The following is a 25,701-nucleotide window of genomic DNA, read 5'->3' as shown; positions in this document are numbered from 1 at the left end:
ATGCAACAAAGTGTGTGTGTGTGTGTGTGTGTGTGTGTGTGCGTCCGTGCATGCGTGCGTGCGTGCGTGCGTGCGTGCGTGCGTGCGTGCGTGCGTGCGTGTGTGTATGTGTGTGTGTTAGTTTTCTTGGTATTATAGTATACAAGAGCAGTGCTGTTCACTGTTGTTGTTGTTGATGCTGCTGCTGTGGAAGCTGTGCGTGTCAGAGTGACAGAAAGGTGGGCGGACAGACAGAAGAAGAAACGGGAGTTGGAAGGTGTTGGGATGGGAAAAGAAATTGCTCGTGAACTACTTAATCCGCACTCACAGAAACGTCTACTTACAGTAGGGTTAATATGACAAATACACTTGTTTTCAGTCATTTCTTTTAGAGATTCCCCTTCTCCAACCAAAACTCACCCACACCCCAAGAACAAATACTTATAAAGTGTCACACAAAAATCCGTCCTAAAAAGGAGAGGTCTTTATTTGGGAGGTTGGGAGGTATAATTTTTTTCACAGGCGGAGGCAACTGTTGGGCAGTTCAGTCTTTCTGTAATAATAGTACCCCCTCCCCTATGTTCTCTTCTGTCTCTGTGTGTGCCGTGATATCAGCAATGATTGCATAATCCAGGCTGCTGCACGGTTGAAGGGACCTTCTTTCCCGTCGGTATTAAAGCATGTAACACACACATCTTTGTGTTTGTTTGTCCATTGTTGTTTGTATGTTTTTTGTGTGTCTGTTCGGAGTTTGCTGTTGTTGTTGTTGTTGTTTTGTGTGTGTTGTGTGTTTGTTTGATTTCTTGTTGATGTTTTTGTTGTTGTTGTTTTGGTTTTTAAGTGGTTTTTGTTGTTGTGGTTTTTTTTTTGTTTTTTTTTTTGGGGGGGGGGGGGGTTGCGAGAGGTATCATTCATCCCATCAACAATGTTCGTACCTAAGACAGTCACAGACAAATATCTATCAAGCAATGCCATATTCATTTCAACCGCCTGTCCCCGTATCACATCTACTATGGAAAGCCGTTTGGCTCATAACCATTACACGTGTAATAAATCATAAATACACGTGTAATAAATGATTAATACACGTGTACTTATTTCTTATTACACGTGTAATTTATTTTTTTTTCTTATGCTATGGAATAGCATAATGATTAAATACACGTGTAATAAATATTTCATACACGTGTAAGAAATGATTAAATACACGTGTAATAAATATTTCATGCACGTGTAAGAAATGTTTATTACGCGTGTATTTAATCATTTCGTACACGTGTATGACATTTTTATTACACGTGTATTAATCATTAATTACACGTGTATTAATTATTTATTACACGTGTACTAATCATTTTTTACACGTGTAATGGTTATGAGCCAAACGGCTTTCCATAATCTACTACGCGCTTCAGTCGTGTTGTTGAACGGAGCAGCAACTCTCTTCTTACCACACGCCAATTAACGTACGCGGCTCGAGTTAGGTACATCAGAGACATAGATAGAATGTATGTCTCTGGGTACATACAGACACTCAGGTGTTCTTTCTATGTCTGTGGGTGCAAGCAAACACGTGGTTAGGAAACCCCAGCTGCGCTTGTCGAACCACTCGCATGCAGAGAAGGCATGGACCCGTAATGTGTAAATGGGCCCAGTTAGTACGAGTTGTCAGTGCAGGTTGAATATCTAGCTTGTTGTCCCTGGCCTATTTTCCTTCTTGTTACTTACCCAGGGACCTCTAATATAGGTCTATGCCCCAGTGAATGAGTGTGATACTTGTGTAGCCTATTCAGTGCCTGCAGAGAACATGGATCTCCACTAGACTGCTGTGTTTCTGTCAATTACTGTACATTTAACTTGTTGTGCTTATTAGACTAACCCAAACTCAGCCTCTCTGCTGGTAAACCCGGCTTTCCTGACCAAAATAGTGTTGTCTGGACCTTTGTCCACTTGTGGTGTCAGTTGGCGACTGTGGCCCGTTTCCTGTAAAGGTCAGTATTCGTGTTCATGTTAATTTCCTAGGATTTTTAGATTAGCAAAAGCTTGAAAGATTGATAGACAAATACTAGAAACACTTAAAGAAGCTCGGAGAACGGGAAATGATTTTGAAGCACTATAAACATTACACAATAACACACACACACACACACGCGCATACATACTTCTCAGTATTGCGTGCTACCTCTGCCTTTCCCAAGATAGGCCAATAGGAAGGTTTCCGCCAGTTATCTCTCTGAGTTTTTGGGTGCGTGCCCCTTGCGGGGGCAAAAAACATCGCGGTCACAAGCAGGGTCAAGGGGAAGGTCGGCTGGGCGGACAGGAGTATGACGGCTTACTAGTATCAAAACCTGGTGTTACCCATTATCACGTGATAATTACTAATTAACGCTGTCAGTTACTGTTTCCATCTGTTAGTTACTAATTTTCACGGGAAAATTTCTAATTTTTATTTTCCGCACTAGCAATCCATCAGGTGTGAGCCAAAACTAAAAATTAGTAATTAACAGGTGAAAGTTAGTAATTTTTCTGGAAAAATTAGTAATTTTCCGGGTAAAATTAGTAATTAACACGTAAAAATGGTAATTATCAAGGGAAAATTACTAATTTTCCCTTGATAATTACAATTATGAGGTTTTGATACTAGTAAGCCGTCATACAGGAGACTACAAGAGGAAGGTTTCCGCCAGTTATCTCTCTTTGAGGTTTTGGGTGCTTAGAGAGTACCGTACCCCTTGTGGGGGCAAACAACATCGAGGTCACAAGCAGGGTCAAGGGGAAGGTCGCTGGGCGGACAGGAGACTATTGGTTCTAAGAGGGCGTACAAATCATTTAGTCAGACGGACAAACGCGTGTGCCTCTCTCTCTCACTCTCTCTCTCTCTCTCTCTCTCTCTCTCTCTCTCTCTCTCTCTCTCTCTCTCTCTCTCTCTCTCTCTCTCTCCTCACTGACTGACCATGTAATCCCAATCGATATCCAGTTCTGATGGGAAACACACGTCATACAGTAAGCCGTCATACAGGAGACTACAATAGGAAGGTTTCCGCCAGTTATCTCTCTTTGAGGTTTTGGGTGCTTAGAGAGTACCGTACCCCTTGTGGGGGCAAACAACATCGAGGTCACAAGCAGGGTCAAGGGGAAGGTCGCTGGGCGGACAGGAGACTATTGGTTCTAAGAGGGCGTACAAATCATTTAGTCAGACGGACAAACGCGTGTGCTTCTCTCTCTCTCTCTCTCTCTCTCTCTCTCTCTCTCTCTCTCTCTCTCTCTCTCTCTCTCTCTCTCTCTCTCTCTCTCTCTCTCTCTCTCTCTCTCTCTCTCTCTCTCTCTCCTCACTGACTGACCATGTAATCCCAATCGATATCCAGTTCTGATGGGAAACACACGTGACATTTGCTTTCATGATTCAAACCTGTGTCTTTCCATTCAAACTGTATATGTCAATGGATGCACTTTGACTGGCTATCTGGCACACTTTTCGGATCAAAGATTTCTTTTACAGAGGCCACCTGACCGCCGCTTAAAAGAGAACCCCAAAAATCGACCTAATAAAAATGTAAGGTACCAATTAAAAAATCTACGAAAATTCAGAATATGCTTAAATTTCGCGACTTTGACGTACGAGAAGAAAGACAAATCTATTTATCTAGAATAGGTTGTTTTGTTCAGCTACATTGCATATTTCTTGTGTTGTGATATTACTACTGATACAGGTTTGTGACCCACTTACAGACCAAGAGGGGTAGTTTTGTCTCATGCATGCCCAGTTTGCCTTGCCAGTTTTCAACAATATTTCATTTTATAAACAGATCACACGCAATCAAATGCAAACATCTAATCAATTTAAAGAACATGCAGCGGTTTCATACACTATTTTGCCCCAGAAAACTGAACTTCATACAGTTTTTAACGTTGGAACACGGGTGTAAAACTTAATTCGTCTGCTAGTCACATTCGAGGAAAGAACATTTCCTGAGCGATACCAAAACATGAACAGAACACACACTATCTGCCTTTACCGCCACAGCAGAATAACAACATAACTGTGTACTTGATTATTCAGGAGCAGTTGCCTTGGTTGTTTTGGCAAAGTACACCATTCTGTCACACACCACAAAAATAGTCAACCTGGCTAAAAAAACAAAACAGAAAAGAGCACTAGAAAACATAATCATAATATAAAAAGAGTTTTAATTTGATGAATTCAGATTAAAGCATTCACAGTGGCAGCTGTGACCAATTCGGGATATGTCCTGTTAATACACAACCAACAGGGTTTTGTTTTTACATTTAGTCAAGTTTTGACTAAATGTTTTAACATAGAGGGGGAAACGAGATGAGGGTCGTGGTGTAAGTATGTGTGTGAGTGTCGTGTGTGTGTGTGTGTGTGTGTGTGTGTGTGAGTGTGTGTGTGTGTGTGTGTGTGTGTGTGTACAGCGATTCAGAGAAAATTCCCTGACTGATCTTCATCAAACTTTACAGGAGAGTTCCTGAGTATGATATCCCCACACGGTTTTTTTCATTTTTTGATAAATGTCTTTTTGTGAAAGTTGAGGCAGCACTGTCACGCTCTCATTTTTCAACCAAATTGTTGGTGAAGTAATCTTCGACAAAGCCCGGACTTTGGTATTGCATTTCAGCATGGAGGCTTACAAATTAATTGATGAGTTTGCTCATTAATTAAAGTAGTCATTAAAATCGATTTTTCGAAAACAGATTTAGAATTGATTGCATCGTATTCTTCATCAAATTCTGAATTTATAAATATATACATATGTCCTGTTTACTCTTAAAATGTTATCACAGTAATCGAAAATAGATAAATAAGTACTACGATTAAAATTTAAGAAATCGATCTAAAAATGATTTCATCTTATTTTTTTACCATTTCCTGATTCCAAAAGCATATAGATATGACATGTTGTATTCAAAACAAGCTCAGAAAGTTAAAAAGAATATAGAAAAGCACGCTTTCCTGCTTACTGCAATATGCTGACGTGCTATTCTGGCTTGTCAATTAATTCACCTCGTTTTGCACGTGAAAAGTGAGCGAATTCCTTGTCGCGGGGATTGACGAAGCTGTATTGTCTTGGTGAAAAAATGCAGTGCGTTCAGTTTCATTCTGTGAGTTCGACAGCTTGACTAAATGTAGAAAATTTGCCTTAGGCGACTTGTTTATTCTCCAGGAAAGCCGACTTTCTCAAAGTCGCTCGAGAACGGATGTGATGTTACGGACACGTGACAAAGATGGCGGCTGGGCATGGGTGATCCTTTTTGCCTGCGCAACGTGCGTGATGCTGACATCAGGACTTGCTGTTCTGGCAGGAATGTTCCAGAAAGTATTCCTGGAAGAGTTTGGTGGGGATGTCGTCATGACGTCATGGATTACCTCCCTGTATGCCTCTCTGATGCAGCTTGCTGGTGAGTCGTGGAGGCCTACTACGTCATTTAAAGTGCATTACTTGTTACGTATGCGATAAGGCCAAGGAACAAAGTCAATGTTTCTGTTTCCTCGCTGACCCTATTTTTTTTTCTCTCGACAGGCTTATTTCTTTTTGACCCTTCAAAGAAATGAATTAAAAATGACAAATATGTGTGTGTGTGTGTGTGTGTGTGTGTGTGTGTGTGTGTGTGTGTGTGTGTGTGTGTGTGTGTGTGTGTGTGTGTGTGTGTGCATTCATTTGCACGCATGCGGGTGTGTGTGCGTGTGTCTATGCGTGAGTGCTGGCGTACATACGTGTGTGTGTGTGTGTGAATGCGTGCGTGCTTGTGTGTGTGTGTGTGTGTGTGTGTGTGTGTGTGTGTGTGTGTGTGTGTGACAGGCCCTGTTACAGGCGTGGTGTGCAGTGTGTTCAGCTGCAGGCTGTCCGTGATGGTGGGGGCAGTGCTGCTGACCGTTGGTCTCGTCGTGTCGTCCTTCTGTGAAAACACCACCACGCTCCTCCTCTCCTTCGGCATCAGCAGCGGTCAGTGTTTTCTTTGGATTAGAATGGGCATTAACGCAATCATCGTCATGCATTAAGCCATTTTATTTATTTTTTGTGAGGAATATAAAATGTTGAGGAGTCATTATCATCATCATCAGGCAGTGTGACAGTCTTGTTTTTCCATTCTTGAAAGTAATGTTTTAAACGTGCTTTGTTCCTGGCTATGTCTATGTAGGGCTTGGCCTTGGACTGATCTACTCAGCAGCAATCGTGATGGTCAACCTGTCTTTCGTGCACTACAGGCCAGTGGCCACGGGCAGTGTTCTAGGTGCGGGGGGAGTGGGCATCATGGTGCTGCCTGCACTATGTCAATACCTGCTGGACGCCTACAGTGTCTGGGAGACTCTCTGTATTCTGTCGGCTGTGTCCGCACAGTTAGTTATTGCTGGGGCGCTTCTCTTCCCTGCTGTGGACTCTTCTCGTTCAAACAACACGTTCTGTAGGTGAGTGAGGGGTTTCGAGGGATGACAGGGGCAATGGCTTGGTGGTAAGACGTCGGCCTCCAAAGCGGAAGGCCGTGGGTTCGAATCCCGGCCGCGCCTGGTGGGTTAAGGTGGAGATTTCTCCGATCTCCCAGGTCATCTTATGTGCAGACCTGCAAGTGCCTTATCCCCCTTCTTGTGTACACGTAAGGCCAAAAAAAAAAAAGGTCTGTTTACGGTAACATAGGCCAAAAAAATAGGGTCGGTAGGTCGGGATTTTTTTTTTTTTTCTCCAAAAAACCATATTTTTACGTTATTTTGCCAAAAAAACAAGATTTTTTTTTTCTTTCCCAAATGCCAAAAAAAAGTCTAGGGTCGCGCGAAAAAACTAGGGTCGGTCGGGTTACCGTAAACAGACCTATTTTTTTTGTTGGCCTAAGCACAAGACCATGTGCGCACGAAAAAGATCCTGTAATTCATGTCAGATTTGGTGGGTTATAGAAACACGAAAATATCCAGCATGCTTCCTCCGAAAGCGGCGTATGGCTGCCTAAATGGCGGGGTAAAAACGGTCATACACGTAAAAATCGTTTCCGACCACGAACGCAGAAGAAGAAGAAGAAGAAAAAGGTTTCGAGGGATTAAATAGTCCAAGTCTACATGTTATGTAATATCTGTATTCTGTGGGCTGTGTCAGCACAGTTAGTTATTGCTGGGGCGTTTCTCTTTCCTGCTGGGGACTCTTTTTGTTCACACAACTGTTTCTGTAGGTGAGGGTGGGGTTTAGGTTTCATGGGATCGAATGATCGAAGTCTACATTTTATGCAATCGCTTACATGCAAAAGATTCATTTTATATTGCTATCGTGATAGGCACGTGCGGGGATTCGGGCGTTATGTGATTGGATAGTCTCACACAACCCTATTTCGGCAATAAATCCATATTGCTACCCTGAAAACACAATAGCTGTTAATAATCTACAAACGTTGAAGTTTGACTGACGGATTGTCATTTTCTAGCTTTTCTGTGCAGTCACATGCAAACTGACATTCACTATTCAGCATTATTTGTAGCTCTGACTTGTAGGTTATTTACAAAACACGTAAGAAACCTAAAACATATATAGGCTCTACCAAAACAGGTCATCATAGTTTAGTCTTAATTATCAATAGTATGAGCAAGTTGATAGTGGGTGAGTGAGTTAGTTAGTTAGTCAGTTAATTAATTAATCAGTTACTTGCCCAGCAGTGTGCTGAAATACACTTTCTTTCTGTATTATTTTCAGGAATGACTAAGCTTGGCACAGGACTGCATGCAGCAAATATACATGTACGCACAGTTTCTCATGTGCATTGCTCTTCAATCAATGACGCTTATATCGCGCATATTCCGTGGGTACAGTTCTAGGCGCTCTGCAGTGATGCCGTGTGAGATGAAATTTTATACGGCCAGTAGATTGCAGCCATTTCGGCGCATATTTACCTTTCACGGCCTATTATTCCAAGTCACACGGGTATAGGTAGACAATTATTAACTGTGCCTAAGCAATTTTGCCAGGAAAGACCCTTTTGTCAATCGTGGGATCTTTAACGTGCACACCCAATGTAGTGTACACGGGGGGAGGGTTCGGACACCGAAGAGAGTCTGCACACAAAGTTGACTCTGAAATAAATTTCCGCCGAACCTGGGATCGAACTCACGCTGACAGCGGCCAACTGAATACAAATCTAGCGCGCTACCAACTGAGCTATATCCCCGCCCCGCTCTTCTGGTCTATATCTCCAGTTTATTATCCCGTGCAATCACATCTGCCTTTGTGTGTATTTATGAACACGCATGTTTTTGTTTTGCAGAACTCACCTCACTTGTTGTTTTAAACGTTCGAGAGAAGAAGTTAAAGATCTCCCTAACAAGGAAATATCTAGAAAAGTTAGTTCACCTTCTTTGCAACACTCGGGCAAAAGTACATGCGAGACCAACCTCCTTAAGCAAGACTCAACAGAAAATCAAGATGGTATTGAATCTGACCCTGATACACACCTTCATGGCCAGTATGATCCAATGGATTCTGCAAATCATGAAAAACCAAAGGACAAGTCATCCACAAATACAGTTCCTGCTGACATCCTAGTGAGAGATGATACAGAAACATGTGAGGTGGACCATTTACTGTACGATGCTGGGACAACGCTACGTGATAAAACCACGGAAGATTTTCACGAGAAAAACTCTCGCTGTCAAGAAAAAGAAAATGACAATAAAAACAGAGAAACAGAAAGTGTTACTTTGCTGCCAGATTCTTTAAAACGCAGACACAGCCCATTGAAAACAGGGAGGTTGTCAGACTCGGTGAAAAGCATACACAGTCTGTCAGAAAAACCTATGCTATCAAACTCATTGAAAAACTTAGAACTAGCCTTCTTAGCCAGCTCGTCCAGAAGCATCCACAGCAAACTGGCCTCCGCAGAAGAACTGCCCAACACAAGAACTTGTCAGAAACTTCGCACAGTGCTGAGCAGCCCGCCTCTCGTTGTCATCTGCCTGCAGCTGTTCTTAGCCAACGCTGCCGTTGGCATTGTGCTCGTGCACTTCCCCGAGTTCTGCCTGCAAAGTGGCTCACACTTCCAGACGGTGTCGCTGAGTTTCTCCATGAACGGACTGACGCTCACCCTGTCCAGGTGCCTCATTTTTACATTTAGTCAAGTTTTGACTAAATGTTTTAACATAGAGGGGGGAATCGAGACGAGGGTCGTGGTGTATGTGTGTCTGTCTGTCTGTCTGTCTGTCTGTCTGTCTGTCTGTCTGTCTGTCTGTCTGTCTGTCTGTCTGTCTGTCTGTCTGTGTGTGTAGAGCGATTCAGACTAAACTACTGGACCGATCTTTATGAAATTTGACATGAGAGTTCCTGGGTATGATATCCTCAGACTTTTTTTCATTTTTTTGATAAATGTCTTTGATGACGTCATATCCGGCTTTTCGTGAAAGTTGAGGCGACACTGTCACGCTCTCATTTTTCAACCAAATTGGTTGAAATTTTGGTCAAGTAATCTCCGACAAAGCCCGGACTTCGGTATTGCATTTCAGCTTGGTGGCTTAAAAATTAATTAATGACTTTGGTCATTAAAAATCTGAAAATTGTAAAAAAAATTATTTTTTTTATAAAACGATCCAAATTTACGTTCATCTTATTCTCCATCATTTTCTGATTCCAAAAACATATAAATATGTTATATTTGGATTAAAAACAAGCTCTGAAAATTAAAAATATAACAATTATTATCAAAATAAAATTTTCGAAATCAATTTAAAAACACTTTCATCTTATTCCTTGTCGGTTCCTGATTCCAAAAACATATAGATATGATATGTTTGGATTGAAAACACGCTCAGAAAGTTAAAACGAAGAGAGGTACAGAAAAGCGTGCTATCCTTCTCAGCGCAACTACTACCCCGCTCTTCTTGTCAATTTCACTGCCTTTGCCATGAGCGGTGGACTGACGATGCTACGAGTATACGGTCTTGCTACGTTGCATTGCGTTCAGTTTCATTCTGTGAGTTCGACAGCTGCTTGACTAAACGTTGTATTTTCGCCTTACGCGACTTGTTTAGATTTGTTTTTGTACAATCTAACCATAATCTCCTGTTTTGGGTGACAATTACCCTTCTATATTATCGCTCTATATGTTTTGCATATCTTACTCTGAATTAAACATGCACACAATTTCTATTGGTTTACCGTATTTGAAAATAGCAACACACACTTTTGCTACAATAATAAGTAAATTAATATAATTTACTAAATCGTCTGACATACCAGGTGTTTTCGTATATCCTAACAGTGCTGTTTGAACATCAATTTTTATATTTACATTATACTGTCCAGGTTCCTCATGGGCTTCCTGGCTCAGGACAGGAACGTTGACCCGCTGGCTGTGTACGTGGGCCTGGCCCTGATAACGTCGTTGTTCATCATGATTACCCCGCTGGTCGCACTCACGAGTACTGTACAGGTAAGCTGGGTTGGGATGTATGTGTGTTGTGTAAACATCTAATGGGAGGAAAACTATAGGACACTGTTTGCTCTCACGATACTTTGTTGACTGTATAAAAACCAAGCCGCTATAAAGGATGAACTCAGAAAGAACATTCTGGAAATTAAAAGATTTTACATCAGATTACCCAGCTCTGTTCCTGATCATGTCTGCTCGAACATACTACTATTAGGTGCTATAGCTCTATGACGCGACTCGTGTTGTCAGGTTCCCTATTATGGGAGGTGAAAGAGCGGCCATGATCAGGGAACTGCGTGAACATTTTGACACAGTGTGTTGTACAGACATAGTACGTATAGATAAAACAAGGAACCCAAATATGCTACGTCGGTCGGCTAAGGGCAGTTGATATGATGCTGAGGTTTTTGTGGCTGGTGGTCCTGTCATGGTGGAGGGGGCAGGAGTGCGGGGACTGTTGTCGGGGGTCAGGTTGCCTGCTACTGTGAAGGCAATGACGACAACGACGCTGATGATGATGATGACGACGACGACGCTGATGATGATGATGATGATGATGATGATGATGATGATGATGATGATGATGATGATGATGATGATGATGATGATGATGATGATGACGACGATGACGATGATGATGATGATTTTTTCAAACAGATTTCAATGCTGGCTTGTCTGGGTATTTACTGTGGAGGATCCTATGCACTGCTGACAGAGATCACTATCCACTGTACAGGCGTGGACACGCTCAGTCTGGCTTTCGGCATGGAGATGATATCAGCTGGGCTGGGATTTCTCGTCGCTCCGCCAATAGCTGGTGAGTAAGTCTCTTATAATTAAATACGACGAAGAAGGGGAAAAAAGAGCATCCTTCGATTTGGAAACATACCAAGAACTAATAGTCTGGTTGTTTTCTACACAAAAGTTATAATCTTTGGATGAATACATTTCATTAGTTACTCGTATGCCAATTTGCTAAATTGATTTGTTTTAAATCCACCCAAAAAATGTTGGTATGAGTCCAAGGGGAGGCATGTTTTCATTCCCAGGTTTGTTTGTTTGTTTGTTTGCTTAACGCCCAGCCGACCACGAAGGGCCATATCAGGGCGGTGCTGCTTTGACATATAACGTGCGCCACACACAAGACAGAAGTCGCAGCACAGGCTTCATGTCTCACCCAGTCACATTATTCTGACACCGGACCAACCAGTCCTAGCACTAACCCCATAATGCCAGACCCCAGGCGGAGCAGCCACTAGATTGCCAATTTTAAAGTCTTAGGTATGACCCGGCCGGGGTTCGAACCCACGACCTCCCGATCACGGGGCGGACGCCTTACCACTAGGCCAACCGTGCCGGTCGTTAATGAAGATACAAACAAACAAACAAAATTGAGGTATTTGTATTGGGATAAGGTTTTCAATGTTGATATGTAGGTCTTAAAGGTACAGGGTTTTTTTCTCTCGTGCAAGCCATCATATGCACCACCATGTAGCTGTTCCGGCTTTTACATAGGATACGAGCATCCTTCGATTTGGAAACATACCAAGAACTAATAGTCTGGTTGTTTTCTACACAAAAATTATAATCTTTGGATGAATACATTTCATTAGTTACTCGTATGCCAATTTGCTAAATTGTTGGTATGAGTCCAAGGGGAGGCATGTTTTCATTCCCAGGTAAAAGGTCACACAGGTCACACAGGTCTGAGATAGTGAGCTTAACTGTTGTGACAGGGGAGGCTATATGCTACCGCTCCTTTCACAGCAGACTCTGCACCCGAGTTGTTGGCCTTTAAGTCAACACCGGTGGATTGTGGAATTCTGTTTGTGATGGGGTCTGGTGGTTTCCGATTGTCTGTATGTTCACGGAAACCTTCGGGTTTGCATAACAGTTTTTATAGGGCTAAGAAATTAGCCCTAACATTTTCAATCCTGTTTGATTGCACCTCGCCTCCCGAGGTGATCGTAGTGTTACGACACTCGGTTACATGTTTTTACGGGAAGGGCTGTGAAGATCGCACCCCGGAAATAACTCTGTCGGATGTGTATGGGTTGTGAAAGAGTGAATACTCTTGCTTTTAGTGAGGCAAGCTTTCTACTGACACTCCTTGTCCACGTGTCTCAGACACATCCCTCGCTACTGACTGGCCTATAATGTCATGTGGGAAAGTTTGACTCACTAAAAGCAAGGGTATTCACTCTTTCACACCCTATACAAATCCGACAGTTATTTCCGAACATCGTCTATTCCCTGAACAGGAATGATATGAGTTATTCTCCAGAACGATGTACCAGGGGAAGCCATGTTTTTTTTCTTCAACTGATACATTATAACCATACAAATTGATTTCTATAATAGATAATAATTTAATAATTGATTTCATTAATAAATGTTGATTCTAAATACATATAGTTGGCCTGCAGAGAACGGATTAGAAATACTGACCTGCACATTGTGTGTGTCTGCGTACAATAAATTACAAGGGTTTCAAAGCACATGTACATTGCCTTCGTAACATGGAAATCAAAGGTTGTGATATGGATTTGAATGCTTACATTTTTTTTTTAAAGGCAAGAATATATACTATGTTTTTTGTTGCATGTCCGTATCATTATTTAACTGGAGTATTACTGCAAAAAGTAACTAAAATGCATACTAGTTTCCCTTTAATATACGTTGTAATCATTTAAAGGACTAGACAGAGATTATATACTTAACTTTGCTATGTTTGTCAACAGGATGGCTAGTGGTATTGACAAACTCATACAGCAACGCCATTTTCCTCGCCGGTAAATATCCATTTTCATTCAATTAGAGTATGTAAATAAATAAATAAATAAATAAATGTTCTTGTGTGCTTTTGCAAAATGGAGGCTTCTTGCTCGGAAACGTTTCATTATGACCATTTTGTTGTATGATTTGACAATGTTTCTTGGAGCTGTGTGTCAAGGTAAACATCAGAAACAAATGAGGCAGTTGTGAAATTTTAAGGCAAAACTCTGAAACAAATGAGGATGGAAGTATAGCTTGTTCATTTCAATGCTTGTTATTCTCTCGTATGCGAATGCATTTAAAACACTTACTTCACTTTGTTTATGTGTGTCAATGTGTTTCTGAAATGTGTGTGTGTGTGTGTGTGTGTGTGTGTGTGTGTGTGTGTGTGTGCGTGCGTAGTTGTGTGTGAGTGTGTTTGTGTGTGTGTGTTTGTGTCTGTGTGTGTGTGTGTGTGTGTGTGTGAGAGAGAGAGAGCACGTGTATGTGTGTGTGTTTACCCACGTCTACTGTTGTTTTGTGTTTTTTGTGCTCCAGGTTTTCTCAGTTTTGTGGCAGCCTGTGTTGCCATGGGGATCTCAGTGACCAGGCCTGTGTGGAAACCTGTGGAATACCCTGACGTCATCGACAGTTACGTCACTACCAGCGCAGACGACAAAACTACTAATAGCACTGGCGATAAGATTGTGTAAAAGCTTCGTTGTTTAGTGGTGACAGGGTATCCACGATGAAATATGAACAAGTGGGACAAATTCCCATGAAACCACTATGTCATAAAACTGATGTCATACTTTTTTGAGTCACTTGAGAAAAAGTGACTCTATGTAATCGGTCAGTGTTAGTCTGTCCGGCCGGCCGGCCGTCCGGCCGGCCGTCCGTAGACACCACCTTAACGTTGGACTTTTCTCGGAAACTATCAAAGCGATCGGGCTCATATTTTGTTTAGTCGTGACCTCCAATGACCTCTACACTTTAACGATGGTTTCGTTGACCTTTGACCTTTTTCAAGGTCACAGGTCAGCGTCAAAGGAAAAATTAGACATTTTTTATCTTTGACAAAGTTCATCGGATGTGATTGAAACTTTGTAGGATTATTCTTTACATCAAAGTATTTACATCTGTAGCCTTTTACGAACGTTATCAGAAAAACAAGGGAGATAACTAGCCTTTTCTGTTCGGCAACACACAACTTAACGTTGGGCTTTTCTCGGAAACTATAAAAGTGACCGGGCTCAAATTTTATGTGAACGTGACTCATTGTGTTGTGAATAGCAATTTCTTCCTGTCCATCTGATGCCTCATATAATATTCAGAACTGCGAAAGTGACTCGATCGAGCGTTTGCTCTTCTTGTTTTATAAAAGCCAGTTTATTGTTGTTGTTATTGTTGGAGAAGGGGTTTACCAAAATAGACAGAGGTGACGAACAACACCGGTGTAAACTTTTAGTTCGTAACCACACTAATCACTTACATGACAATGTTTTGCCATGAAAACCTCACATAGCGCCCGTCCCTTCTCCCCTCCAAGGAACATCTAAACCCCCTAAATCCCGTGATTTGGCATTGTTATCGTATCTACATATCGTACGTGTGTGCGTTCATACCTCACACTTTGGCATTGGTCTTTATACCGTGAACGTGTTATGTAGTGTTTGTGTGCGTGTGTACGTGTAAGTGTACGTGTGTGTGTGTGTGTGTGTGTCCATGTGTGTGCGTGTGTGTGTGCGTGTGTTTGTGTGCGTGCGTGTCAGTGTGTGTGTGTGTGTATGTACGTTTGTGTGTGTGTGTGTGTGTGTGTGTGTGTGTTGGTAAGAGAGAGTGAGAGAGAGGGATGGGGGAGAATCTGAATTTACAGACGCTCGGCAGCTGTACCTCATTCTGGTTGAGCAATATATCATTATGTATACAAACACAATGTTTCTGTCGTTCCTTTTCTATTGTGTGTGTGTGTGTGTGTGTGTGTGTGTGTGTGTGTGTGTGTGTGTGTGTGTGTGTGTGTATATTTTTAATTTTCAGAGCTTGTTTTTAATCCAAATATAACATATTTATATGTTTTTGGAATCAGAAAATGATGAAGAATAAGATAAACGTAAATTTGGATCGTTTTAAAAACAATTTTTTTTTTACAATTTTCAGATTTTTAATGACCAAAGTCATTAATTAATTTTTAAGCCACCAAGCTGAAATGCAATACCGAAGTCCGGTCTTTGTCGAAGATTGCTTGGCCAAAATTTCAATCAATTTGATTGAAAAATGAGGGTGTGACAGTGCCGCCTCAACTTTTACAAAAAACCGGATATGACGTCATCAAAAGTATTTATCGAAAAAAAGAAAAAAACGTCCGGGGATATCATTCCCAGGAACTTTCATGTCAAATGTCATAAAGATCGGTCCAGTAGTTTGGTCTGAATCGCTCTACACACACACACGCACAGACAGACAGACAGACACACACACACACACACACACACACACACACACACACACACACATACACCACGACCCTCGTCTCGATTCCCCCTGTATGTTAAAACATTTAGTCAAAACTTGACTAAATGTAAAAAAGCATGTGCACATTGCGTATTCCATGTATTCTGTCACCCTAAAAAAAAAACACATTTCAATTCAATTTTAATTCTTCCTACTCTCCGCCTTCACCTCTTATATACTCCCCCTTTACCTTTCCCCCTATCTTCCCACTCCCTCCCCCTACCCCAGTCCCCCCCCCCCCCCCCCCCCACACCCCACCCACCCACAGAGAGAGAGACAGACACACACACACACAGACACACACACAGAGACAGAGAGACTGACACACACACACAGACGGACGGACGGACGGACGGACGGACGACGGACGGACGGACGGACGGACGGACGGACGGACGGACGGACGGACGGACAGACAGAAAGACAGACAGACAGCGAGCGCATGAGAACATAAGAGCGACCGAGTTCTTGATAACCCGACGAATTGTGTGATGTGTGAATTTGTGCGTAATTTATCTTGATCAACAAAATACCTCATCAGCTATAATTGCGGGCCACGTTCTGCAATCATTGCCATCTGATTAGGAATTACTAACATTAATCAGCTTCAACTCAACATCTCTGTCTCTCGTGACCCACCCTACCTGTGTTTCTAAGCATTCTGTTGTTAGAAGTTTTGGTCGAATTCCTGCAAACCCATTAATTCATTTGGACAAATCGTGTCAGGAGCGGTTTCAGCGTATAAATTGCACATTAGTTTTGGGTTGTTTTTCCAAAGAAGAATTGCCAGCCATTACTGCGTCGGGGACAGATTTTGAATGCAAAAGAACGTAAGGTTTGCGTGACAAATTAAACACCATTCAACATTTCCCAGCGTTTAGATTCTCTCGGCTGATTAGTGTTCTATGTTGTGTGACTTTCTGAAACTTGATTATTAAAGGGACTATAATGTATATCCCGAAAACATTTTTTTTAACATAAGATCGCCTCCACAGCAACACAGTGTTCCACTATCCCGTGGAAAATCAAGCTGTCTGTTGCTTACCATTCAGAAAAGAACGGTCTTTTTAACACAACACTTGACTGAGTTTCTGTTGATGTTGAATAAAAAGTAACGTATCTGGTTGTTACACGACACTTGAGATTGACGAAGTTCTCAAATGTCGTATAGTTGTGTTCTTTTATTCTACGTGGCCCGTCTTCACAGCAGCAGACAAAAACTCGTCAACTTGAGTTCGAGGATTTATTTAGCATTCCATACATGCAACTGCACATCGTAGCAGAACTCAAAGTAGAAGCTTTTAACATACAAATCGCGCTGGCCTGTATAGCAAATACTCAATCTCGAGAATATTCCAGACCGAACATGATACAACTAAAATTATATGAACCGTCCATGGACTAGAATAGTGACATTCTCTGTGACGTACATCAAAAGTGCCGACGCACTTAATCCGAGCGAACGCCACGAACCCACGACTCAAAACAACGTGGTAAACAACTTGTTTTGACAGGACTAGAAAGTTCACCTGCATTCTCGTCCAAACATAAATATATTGTGTTTACAAAATATAGCATCGGTACTTTACCACAAAGTACAAATAAGTCAACTACATGCAACACACAAAACTGAACCAAAGTTCAGCAACGGCAGCGTTTCCTAACACTGGTCCATCATACAATGAATATCTGGTCTGCTCTGGGACGGTCTTTGGGGCAAAACCGCATTTCTTTTGACAAATAAAATAAAGCATTTTGAAACAAAATAAATAAATCGTCTAGGGCGCAAAAACGAATGTGTCTAGTTTCTTTTGGCGAGTACTATACAATATTTTATTTTACAAAATAAACAACTGTTTTCGGCCATCACAGAATAAACCAGTGGTCCTGGTCATCGCAGAATAAATAACTGGTCCAGGCCATCACAGAAAATATTGATCTAGGTCATCACAAAATAAATTACTGGTCTGGGCCATCACAAAATAAATTGGTCTAGATCATCGCAAAATGAATAACTGGTCAAGGCAATCGAAAAATACATAAGTAGTCTGGGCAATCATATAATAAATAACTGGTCTAGGCCATCACAGAATAAACTGGACTAGGTCATCACAAAAAAATAACAGGTGTAGGTCATCACAAAATAAATAACTGGTCTAGGCCAACACAAAATAAATAACTGGTCTAGGCCATCACAAAATAAATAACTGGTCTAGGTCATCGGTCTATGAATGGTGTGTCTATGCAATCATGTTATGAATAACTGGTCTAGAATAGCTTTGACGCAAAATTACAAATGCGAAGTTTCTTTTGAAGAACAGTACATACCTGAAGCAACATATGTCTTCAGCGGTAGGTATCTTTTTGCGATCTTACAGCGAAGAGGATCAACGTAAACAGTACCTCTATTATTTTGAGAAACCCAATTGAAGAAAACAAACTTTCCTACTTTCTTTTCAGACGAAAAGATCTGATTAGTTGTGTTTTTCCCTATATTCTGTGGTTTGCTTGTGTTTTTGTGTGTGGTCTTTTTATTTCATTTTCTATAAATGCTATACAAAACCTGATCACACACACAAACACACAAAACACCGCAGAATATATAGAGAAAAAAAGCTAATGAGATATTTTCGTCTGATGAAAAGAAAGTCTGTTTTCTTCAGTCGGGTTTCTCAAAATCATTTTGGCTCTTTGCTTGTGCATCCTCTTCGTTATAAGATCACAAAAAGATACCTACTCCATTTCCAATCCTCTTCAGAAAACAGATTCCCGGTGTAACACGAAATTTTTACTCCACGAAAAATTTACTCCGGAGTAAAAATCTCGTACGAAATTCTTACTCCGAGTAAATTTTTCGTACGAGAAAAGAAGTCCCCAAGGCACGAAAAAATTACTCCCTCCACGAAATTTTTACTCCCCATATTTTTGACTTCCAGTAAAAATCTCGTACGCGAAAATGGGATGCGGGCGAAGGGATAATGCCAATATGTGATCTCGCGCAAACGAATGTCGCGCTACCCTCCCTCCACCCCTTCCACCACCAAGACTAACAGGGGACAAGGGAGTATAAATTTCGTACACCTGACATGGGAAGTTAATTGCTCGTGTTAGGGTGAAGTAATGTATTCGTTTTTTTATTCGTCTGGGGAGTAACATTTGTGTACGAAATGTTTACTCGGAACTCACCTGTCTTGGGGAGTAATTTATTTTCTCGTGTAATGGGGGAGTGCTTTTTTCGTAAAGGGAGTAACATTTTCGTACGAAATTTTTACTCCGGAGTAAAAATCTCGTGGGAGTAATTTTCTCGTGTTACACCGGCTTTGCAGGATTCCGTGACCTGCAAACAATAAGTTTTGTGAAGAACTTCCCTTTGTAAACTGTTTTTATTTGTAATTTAAATCGCACGGCATCATGCGCATTTCCTGCGACAAAAGGAGACTGAAAGAAGAAAACACATTTTTTTGTCAACAATGAAATAAGATCTTAAGGCACAAAACGCAATGCAGCAGAATATACATCAACGTTTTTCAGAACACCACAACATCTTTTTATTTATGTTTTACATTCAGTCGTAATCCGCAACAAAACAATACTAACGTTTGGTTTAAACATAAGTTTATTTTAACAAAGGTTACAATCATGACATGTATACAAAGTTCACAGAAACAGCAACAAGCTAGAAGCTTATAGAGGTGTTCCTGCATGACAGTACAACATAAGGCGGTAACGGCTGAAAATTTGTCTCAATAAACCAAATCTATTAATAACGTAATGAACGCTGCCTAATGATTATAAAGAAAGACAGTAAAGGAAGGAAGGAGGGAAAGAAGGTGAATAAAAGAAGAGGGATGGATAGGAGATGTGCAGAAGTTAAAGTTGTTGTCCGGCTTGTAGAGCATTTATTCAAAAAACAACACCAATGATCCAAAGACAAGAAATGATGAATTATTAATCATCCTAATGTATGTCTTCACTTTGATTAAAGACCAATAGTTTTATGTGCTTTTGAATGTTTAAGTGTTTGAATGGATTAAACGTTCCATTAATTAACCTTTTCTGGCTTTTGATGTTTTAATTCGGTATCTCTCGACATGGGCTTCGGTATTTGTAATTATTCGATTCTGTTTGTTTGTTTGTTTGTTTGCTTGTTTGTTTGTTTATGTGTTTTGGATGACATATGACCATGTTACCTGTGGCAGTAAAAGCTTGTCTCTCATGTCAGAGTATGAAGCATACTGTGGGGAACTTCAGACTTTGTTGCAACAGCCACATCAGTGTCAGCCACTTAATTGTCTGTCTGATACAGTGACAGGATCAAGCCACAAGTATTGCGATATTTCGCCTGCCAAACGGTTGTGTGACGTGTCTAGTGTGTTGGCGAAGTGTCTTGTGCTTGTCACTCACTTCTCGCTTTCAGCCCTCACCGCTGGCCAGCACCGTCTGTCCTTTTTAGGACAATGCGAAAAGAGAGCAGAATGCGTCAGTCTCTCCTGCCAGTACAATAACCTCTCCACAACAAGCCCTATGTAGTGCCTCCATCGCGGCAACAGGCGTAAACTGGGTACCGCAAGGCCCCAGGTTAGACTACAAGGACTCGGAGGAGGTTGGCCCCTAGACGTGCGGCATGCGCGCCCACCGGTGTGTGGAAACGCCCAGGTGCCCACGAACCAACCTCCAGCTATGGGTCAAATAGCCGGGCAGGATAGGCTCGTCAACCCTGGCAGGCAGCTATCCTAAGAGAAGACCACTCTGAATTCAAAACGAGGGTAGAGGAGGCTCATCATCCATGGAAGGAAACTCGTCTAGGAGAAGGAAAACTCCGAAATGAAACCCACGCAGTCCCTCGAAGACAGAACGGCACTGGCCTTTTTTAGGCGGGGAGCAGACCGGGTGCCTACCCTACCCTCGACAAATGGTTGTGTCATCAACGAATCAACGTGATGGTGTCGTCTTCATGGGTCGCAGCCAGGTGAAGACGGTGCCGGGCCCTCAGCCTCAAAGGGGCCCACCCAATGCGACTGGCGACTCCCACCCATCTGACGTGGCCGGGGATGGGCGGAGTAGAGCTACCGGCTACCAGATCAAAGTCATTGCGATATTTCTATTGCTACATGCCTTATGTTGTGCTCGCGCTCCGTTCAGGCATTCGCAACAAAGAGATTTAATTGTAACACCTTCTTCTTCTTCTTCTTCTTCTGCATTCGTGGGCTGAAACTCCCTCGTACACTCGTGTTTTTAGCACGAGTGGAATTTTACGTGTATGACCGTTTTTTACCCCGCCATTTAGGCAGCCATACGCCGTTTTCGGAGGAAGCATGCTGGGTATTTTCGTGTTTCTATAACCCACCGAACTCTGACATGGATTACAGGATCTTTTTCGTGCGCACTTGGTCTTGTGCTTGCGTGTACACACGGGGGTGTTCAGACACCGAGGAGAGTCTGCACACAAAGATGACTCTGAGAAATAAATCTCTCGCCGAACGTGGGGACGAACTCACGCTGACAGCGGCCAACTGGATACAAATCCAGCGCAGTACCGACTGAGCTACATCCCCGCCCCAATTGTAACACCGAAATAAAACCATCTCTACTTCAAAAAAGAATCACGCATGTTGTATTACATGCAGCATCTCTTCAACTACAGAAAATCAGGACTCTGTGAAGAGCACTATGGTCCTGAAAACTAGACACCCTTTCCCATTGCATTACCCTATTTATTGTCACTTTTGTTAGTGTCCATAAACTAAAAGTTACAACCCTGTAAAATATGGTCCATGATTTTACCTGCTTTGTCAAACTGTCCATGGGCACTATAAACATTCACACAGAAGAGTACTCTTGTAATCAAACTGAAGCAAACGCGAAGGCGTCATTTTCAGAACATTTTGTCAGACGGACATATTTTGCTTAAAGGCACAGTCAGCCTCCCGTAAACCATCACAGACACTGTCAGGCTTTTACACACAGTACAAACACCCTTTCATTTAAACACTCACCGCTTGAGAACATCCTAGGTGCCCTCCGTAAAGAGCGAGCAATTTTCAAAGAATTTATTTTTGCGTGGTTTATCTTACCCCTGAGCCATCGTGAACCCGTGTGATCCAGTTTCCTTTTTTTTTCACAATTTAGTCGTCAGTTTGGGATTTCAATGCGACTCGCTGTAAGCTTATCTGCAATTGCACGTTATTGTGTACCACTGAATCTAAAACGCAACAAACTGCTGCAAGTCACACGAACAAGAGCGGTGCCGGTTGGCCGTTCAGAGGAACTGGCGCTATGCAGAACCGTCGTCTGCTACGAGAAAGACGTTTTGCATGACACGTTTCCGCGGCTTTTCTTTTTTCAAACTTTCAAAATTTCGAATTGTACTGATCTTGTCTTGACGAAAAAAGAATTCTTTTATGATTTAAGAATGTTTGTGTAATAAGCTGTCAATTTATCATTTAGATTTTAAAAGTTAGGTCTAGCATCAAAACGAGGCGTCTGATAGTCCGTTCGGATAGTCCACGAAAATAAATTCTTTGAAAATGTCTCACTCTCGACAGAAAGCAGCCAGGATGTTCCCGTTCGGTGAGCGTTCAAATGGAAGTATGCTTGCTCGGAGAGCTCAGTGATGGTTTACGGGAGGCTTACTGTGCCTTTAATGCTTCTGCTATTAAAAGAAATCAATGACGCCAGAGGGAACGGTCAGGAAGTGATTAACGACAGTAAAGTGGAGAGAAGTTACAGCTCCCTTGTGTGTTCATCAGTGACGTCTGCCGATTATAAAAACTAAATAGGCGGGTCAGCTCTTCTACAACAGGTGCTTTAAGTTAAGATGTGTGGGTTGTGGGGGGGAGGGGTCGTCTCTTTGTGTTTCTGCCTGTGGTGGGAGGGGGGGGGTCTGTCTCTGAGGCTGTCTGTGGGAAGGGGCGGGGGTCTGTATGCACGTGTGTGTGTGTGTGTGTGTGTGCGTGTGTGCGAGTGTGTGTGTGTGCGAGTGTGTGTGTGTGTGTAAGTGTGTGTGTTTGTGTGTGTGTATGTGTGTGTGTGTGTGTGTGTGTGTGTGTAAGTATGTGTGTGTGTGTGTGTGTGTGTGTGTGTGTGTGTTTGTTTGTCTGTGTCTGTGTGTGTCTGTGTGTGTCTGTCTGGTTGTTTGCTGATGTGCCTACCGATGCGTGTGTCGAAAAGAGAAGATAAATGTTGTTGTGGGGTGTAACAAATAGCTAATTTCGTGAATTCAAGATAATAATATGCATAGGTTCAATTTAAGTTTTAAAGTCCTAACAACTGCGTCTAACACATTTAGAACTAATTATGCAATAAATGAATGATCGAAATTCTGTTCTACACACACACACACACCCACACACCCACATGTGTCGTCATCCATCACTGCTGATGTACGGATCTCATTTTCTCGCATGCATTTAGCCCCACTCCAATCACTCTGCATTTTTTTTTATTCGGAGCTCCTGTGGTGTCTATCAAATATACAGAAAGTATAAAAGGGACAGTATTCAACAAGCACTCTCATTTCTGCATCGCGAGAGATTTGTCCAGAGATGATTCGGACCTCTGGAGATCGCGTGTTCCGAAGCCATTAGTTTATGACGGCGAGAGCTGCTGATGTGAGCGAAATGATGCTCGTACTGTGCGTGTTTATTGTGGTGTCTGTTTTCTCTGCAAAAGGTATATCACTCTTTACATTTAATTTATTTTTCTTCTTCTTCTTTTAAATTGTGAAATCCAAAATAGAAAGACAGCTATCATTCCAAAAATCAAGAATTAAAAAAAAAAATGGTGGGACGGTAAGGAAACGTTTAACTGACACAAAAACAACAACATAAGGTTACTATTTCTTGGTGGGTTGTTTTTTTCAAAAATAAGTTTAATTGTTCAACCGTTTCTTTGATTTTTTAAAAATATTTTGACGATACGTAAACAGTGGTTTTGGACCTATTCTTATTCAATATCGTCTAGTATTCTGAGCCCGTCTGACGAATTAATTCAGCCATAATATAGTGTTGTAGTTAGTATGATAGCCGTCTGGCAAGTTGACCAAATTTACATTAATAATCAAAATATTGGGTGGGCAGACTGGTTGGATAAAAGGTACGACTACGAATGTGTTGAGTATTAGTCTCCTCCTTAATTTGTTTTTTTCTCATGAAAGTATCCTGTTTTAAAACAGTTGTAGTGGTTATGATGTTGTTGCTGCCCGGAAATGTATGTTCTTTCATTGTATCCACATCTGCAGTCAATTTTCTTGGCTATTTCTTCTTAGTCGTCATCTTCTTCCTTTTCTTCTACTTGTTCTTGTTCTTCTTGTTCCTCTTGTTCTTCTCCTTGTCCATTTCATGGCTACAGTCATGGTTGACTACTCTGCCAGACAATGTTATCCAACAGATCAAGTTTCACGTGGAGGTAATGATGGCACCATGAACCAGACACAATCTGCCGTGAATCAGACAGTGTCTGCCATGAGCCAGATGAACCAGACAGAAACTGCCTTACATCAGCGAGAAACTAACCCAAGGACGACAGAAACTGTTTGGAACGAAGCAGATAGATCAGCAAACCAGACAGAAAATATCACGACACAGGAAAACACCGACGACACGAGTCCCACCAATAGCTACACAAACCAGACAGAAGTTTACTCGGACCAAACCCAACATGCAATGAACCACACAACAGAAGTTGCAAATGTGACAGAATATATCCCAAAATTACCAGAAACTGTGACGCACCACACGACCCATGTCGCAGATGTGACGGACGATATAACAAAATGGCCAAAAACTGTGACGCAACACACGACCCATGTCGCAGATGTGACGGACGATATAACAAAATGGCCAAAAACTGTGACGCAACACACGACCCATGTCGCACTTGTGACTGCTGGTGTCAAGACAGTGCCAGAAACGGCGTTGAACCAGACGACAAGTGTCATGAATGTGACAAAAATAGCGGTGAACGAAACACACGCCAGTCAGAACCAGACTGACAGTGACAGTGACAGTGGCAGTTACAGTGCCACGAATGCGACGGAAAGCACTGTGAACATAACACGTGTGGCTGTCAATTTTGGAGGGATCGGGATGAGTCAGTGCCGTACCTGGTCCTGTGAGAACCGATGCTTCAAAAACACGGTAACAGTAAGCTTCTCCGTGGCAACTACAACATCGTCGCCGACAGAAATAACAGCATCCATTTCACCTTTCGTACGAAATGCGACACCGTCAGCCGTGAAGAACAGTTACTGTGCGTGTGACAATAGCTGTCTGACTCTGGGCGACTGTTGCATGGATTTCTTCTCCCTCTGTCTTAACGTTACCAACGAGACGGAAGTCGTCGCTATTCTCGAGCATGCGCTGTTAGACTCTGGAAACGGAAGTGAGGACGGAGAGAACGTTGAACTGAAGGCGTCCCGCGTGTTAAGATCTTACGGGGCTTGCGTCAAGACTCCGGAAGGAGACAGGTTTTCCATGGTGACATCTTGCCCCGAGTTATTTGAAGACGCAGACGTTGCGAAGACGTGCGAAGACGCTAAGAACTACCCTGGCCTGCAGCCTTACAGCGATGCATCATACATGACCTTGACATTCAGAAACGTGCACTGCGCGCGTTGCCATGGTTACGTAGAGGGCAGGCTGGTACCGTGGCTTCAGGGCGTGAAGTGCCAGGAAACTAACGTATCAGGTGACTCCGTTTCGCATGACCGCTCGACAAGAAACGACTCTTCTGGGGATGAATTGTCAGAGCTTCTCGCTGCTGTAAAGTCAGGGGAGTGTACGTATATTTTCCGCCCACCCAGCGATTCTCTGACCCAGCCAAGATCGTGCATTCCTCCTCCATCAGAAGACCTTGACGCCCTTCCTGGTATTGTGCCAAACCCTAATGCCACCTCGGGGGACAAGAGGTGCACCTTCGAGGATATGTTGCTGTGTAGAAGCTACTCGTATCAGACGTTCACTGCCGACGACAGAGAGGTGAAGAACCCGCACTGCCTGAAATGCCAGACCGGTGTCACCCCGGTGTCAGTGGAACTACCAT

General features: G+C 42.3%; 1 protein-coding gene across 1 annotated transcript; it reads left to right on the top strand.

The window, feature by feature from the left end:
- Positions 1 to 1,761: 1,761 nt before the first annotated feature.
- LOC138945470 (monocarboxylate transporter 9-like) lies at positions 1,762 to 14,887 on the top strand. Its single transcript, XM_070316900.1, has 9 exons — positions 1,762 to 1,970; positions 5,163 to 5,397; positions 5,799 to 5,942; positions 6,139 to 6,406; positions 8,239 to 9,063; positions 10,269 to 10,395; positions 11,053 to 11,212; positions 13,137 to 13,187; positions 13,708 to 14,887. The coding sequence occupies exons 2-9, from the start codon at positions 5,202 to 5,204 to the stop codon at positions 13,860 to 13,862; spliced, it is 1,926 nt and encodes a 641-aa protein (XP_070173001.1). The 5' UTR covers positions 1,762 to 1,970; positions 5,163 to 5,201; the 3' UTR covers positions 13,863 to 14,887.
- The last annotated feature ends 10,814 nt before the right edge of the window (positions 14,888 to 25,701 follow it).

The sequence above is a fragment of the Littorina saxatilis genome, linkage group LG13 (assembly GCF_037325665.1).
Source record: "Littorina saxatilis isolate snail1 linkage group LG13, US_GU_Lsax_2.0, whole genome shotgun sequence".
NCBI lineage: Eukaryota > Metazoa > Mollusca > Gastropoda > Littorinimorpha > Littorinidae > Littorina > Littorina saxatilis.
Note: the sequence above shows the minus strand (reverse complement) of the source record. Positions and strands in the feature narration are given on the sequence as shown.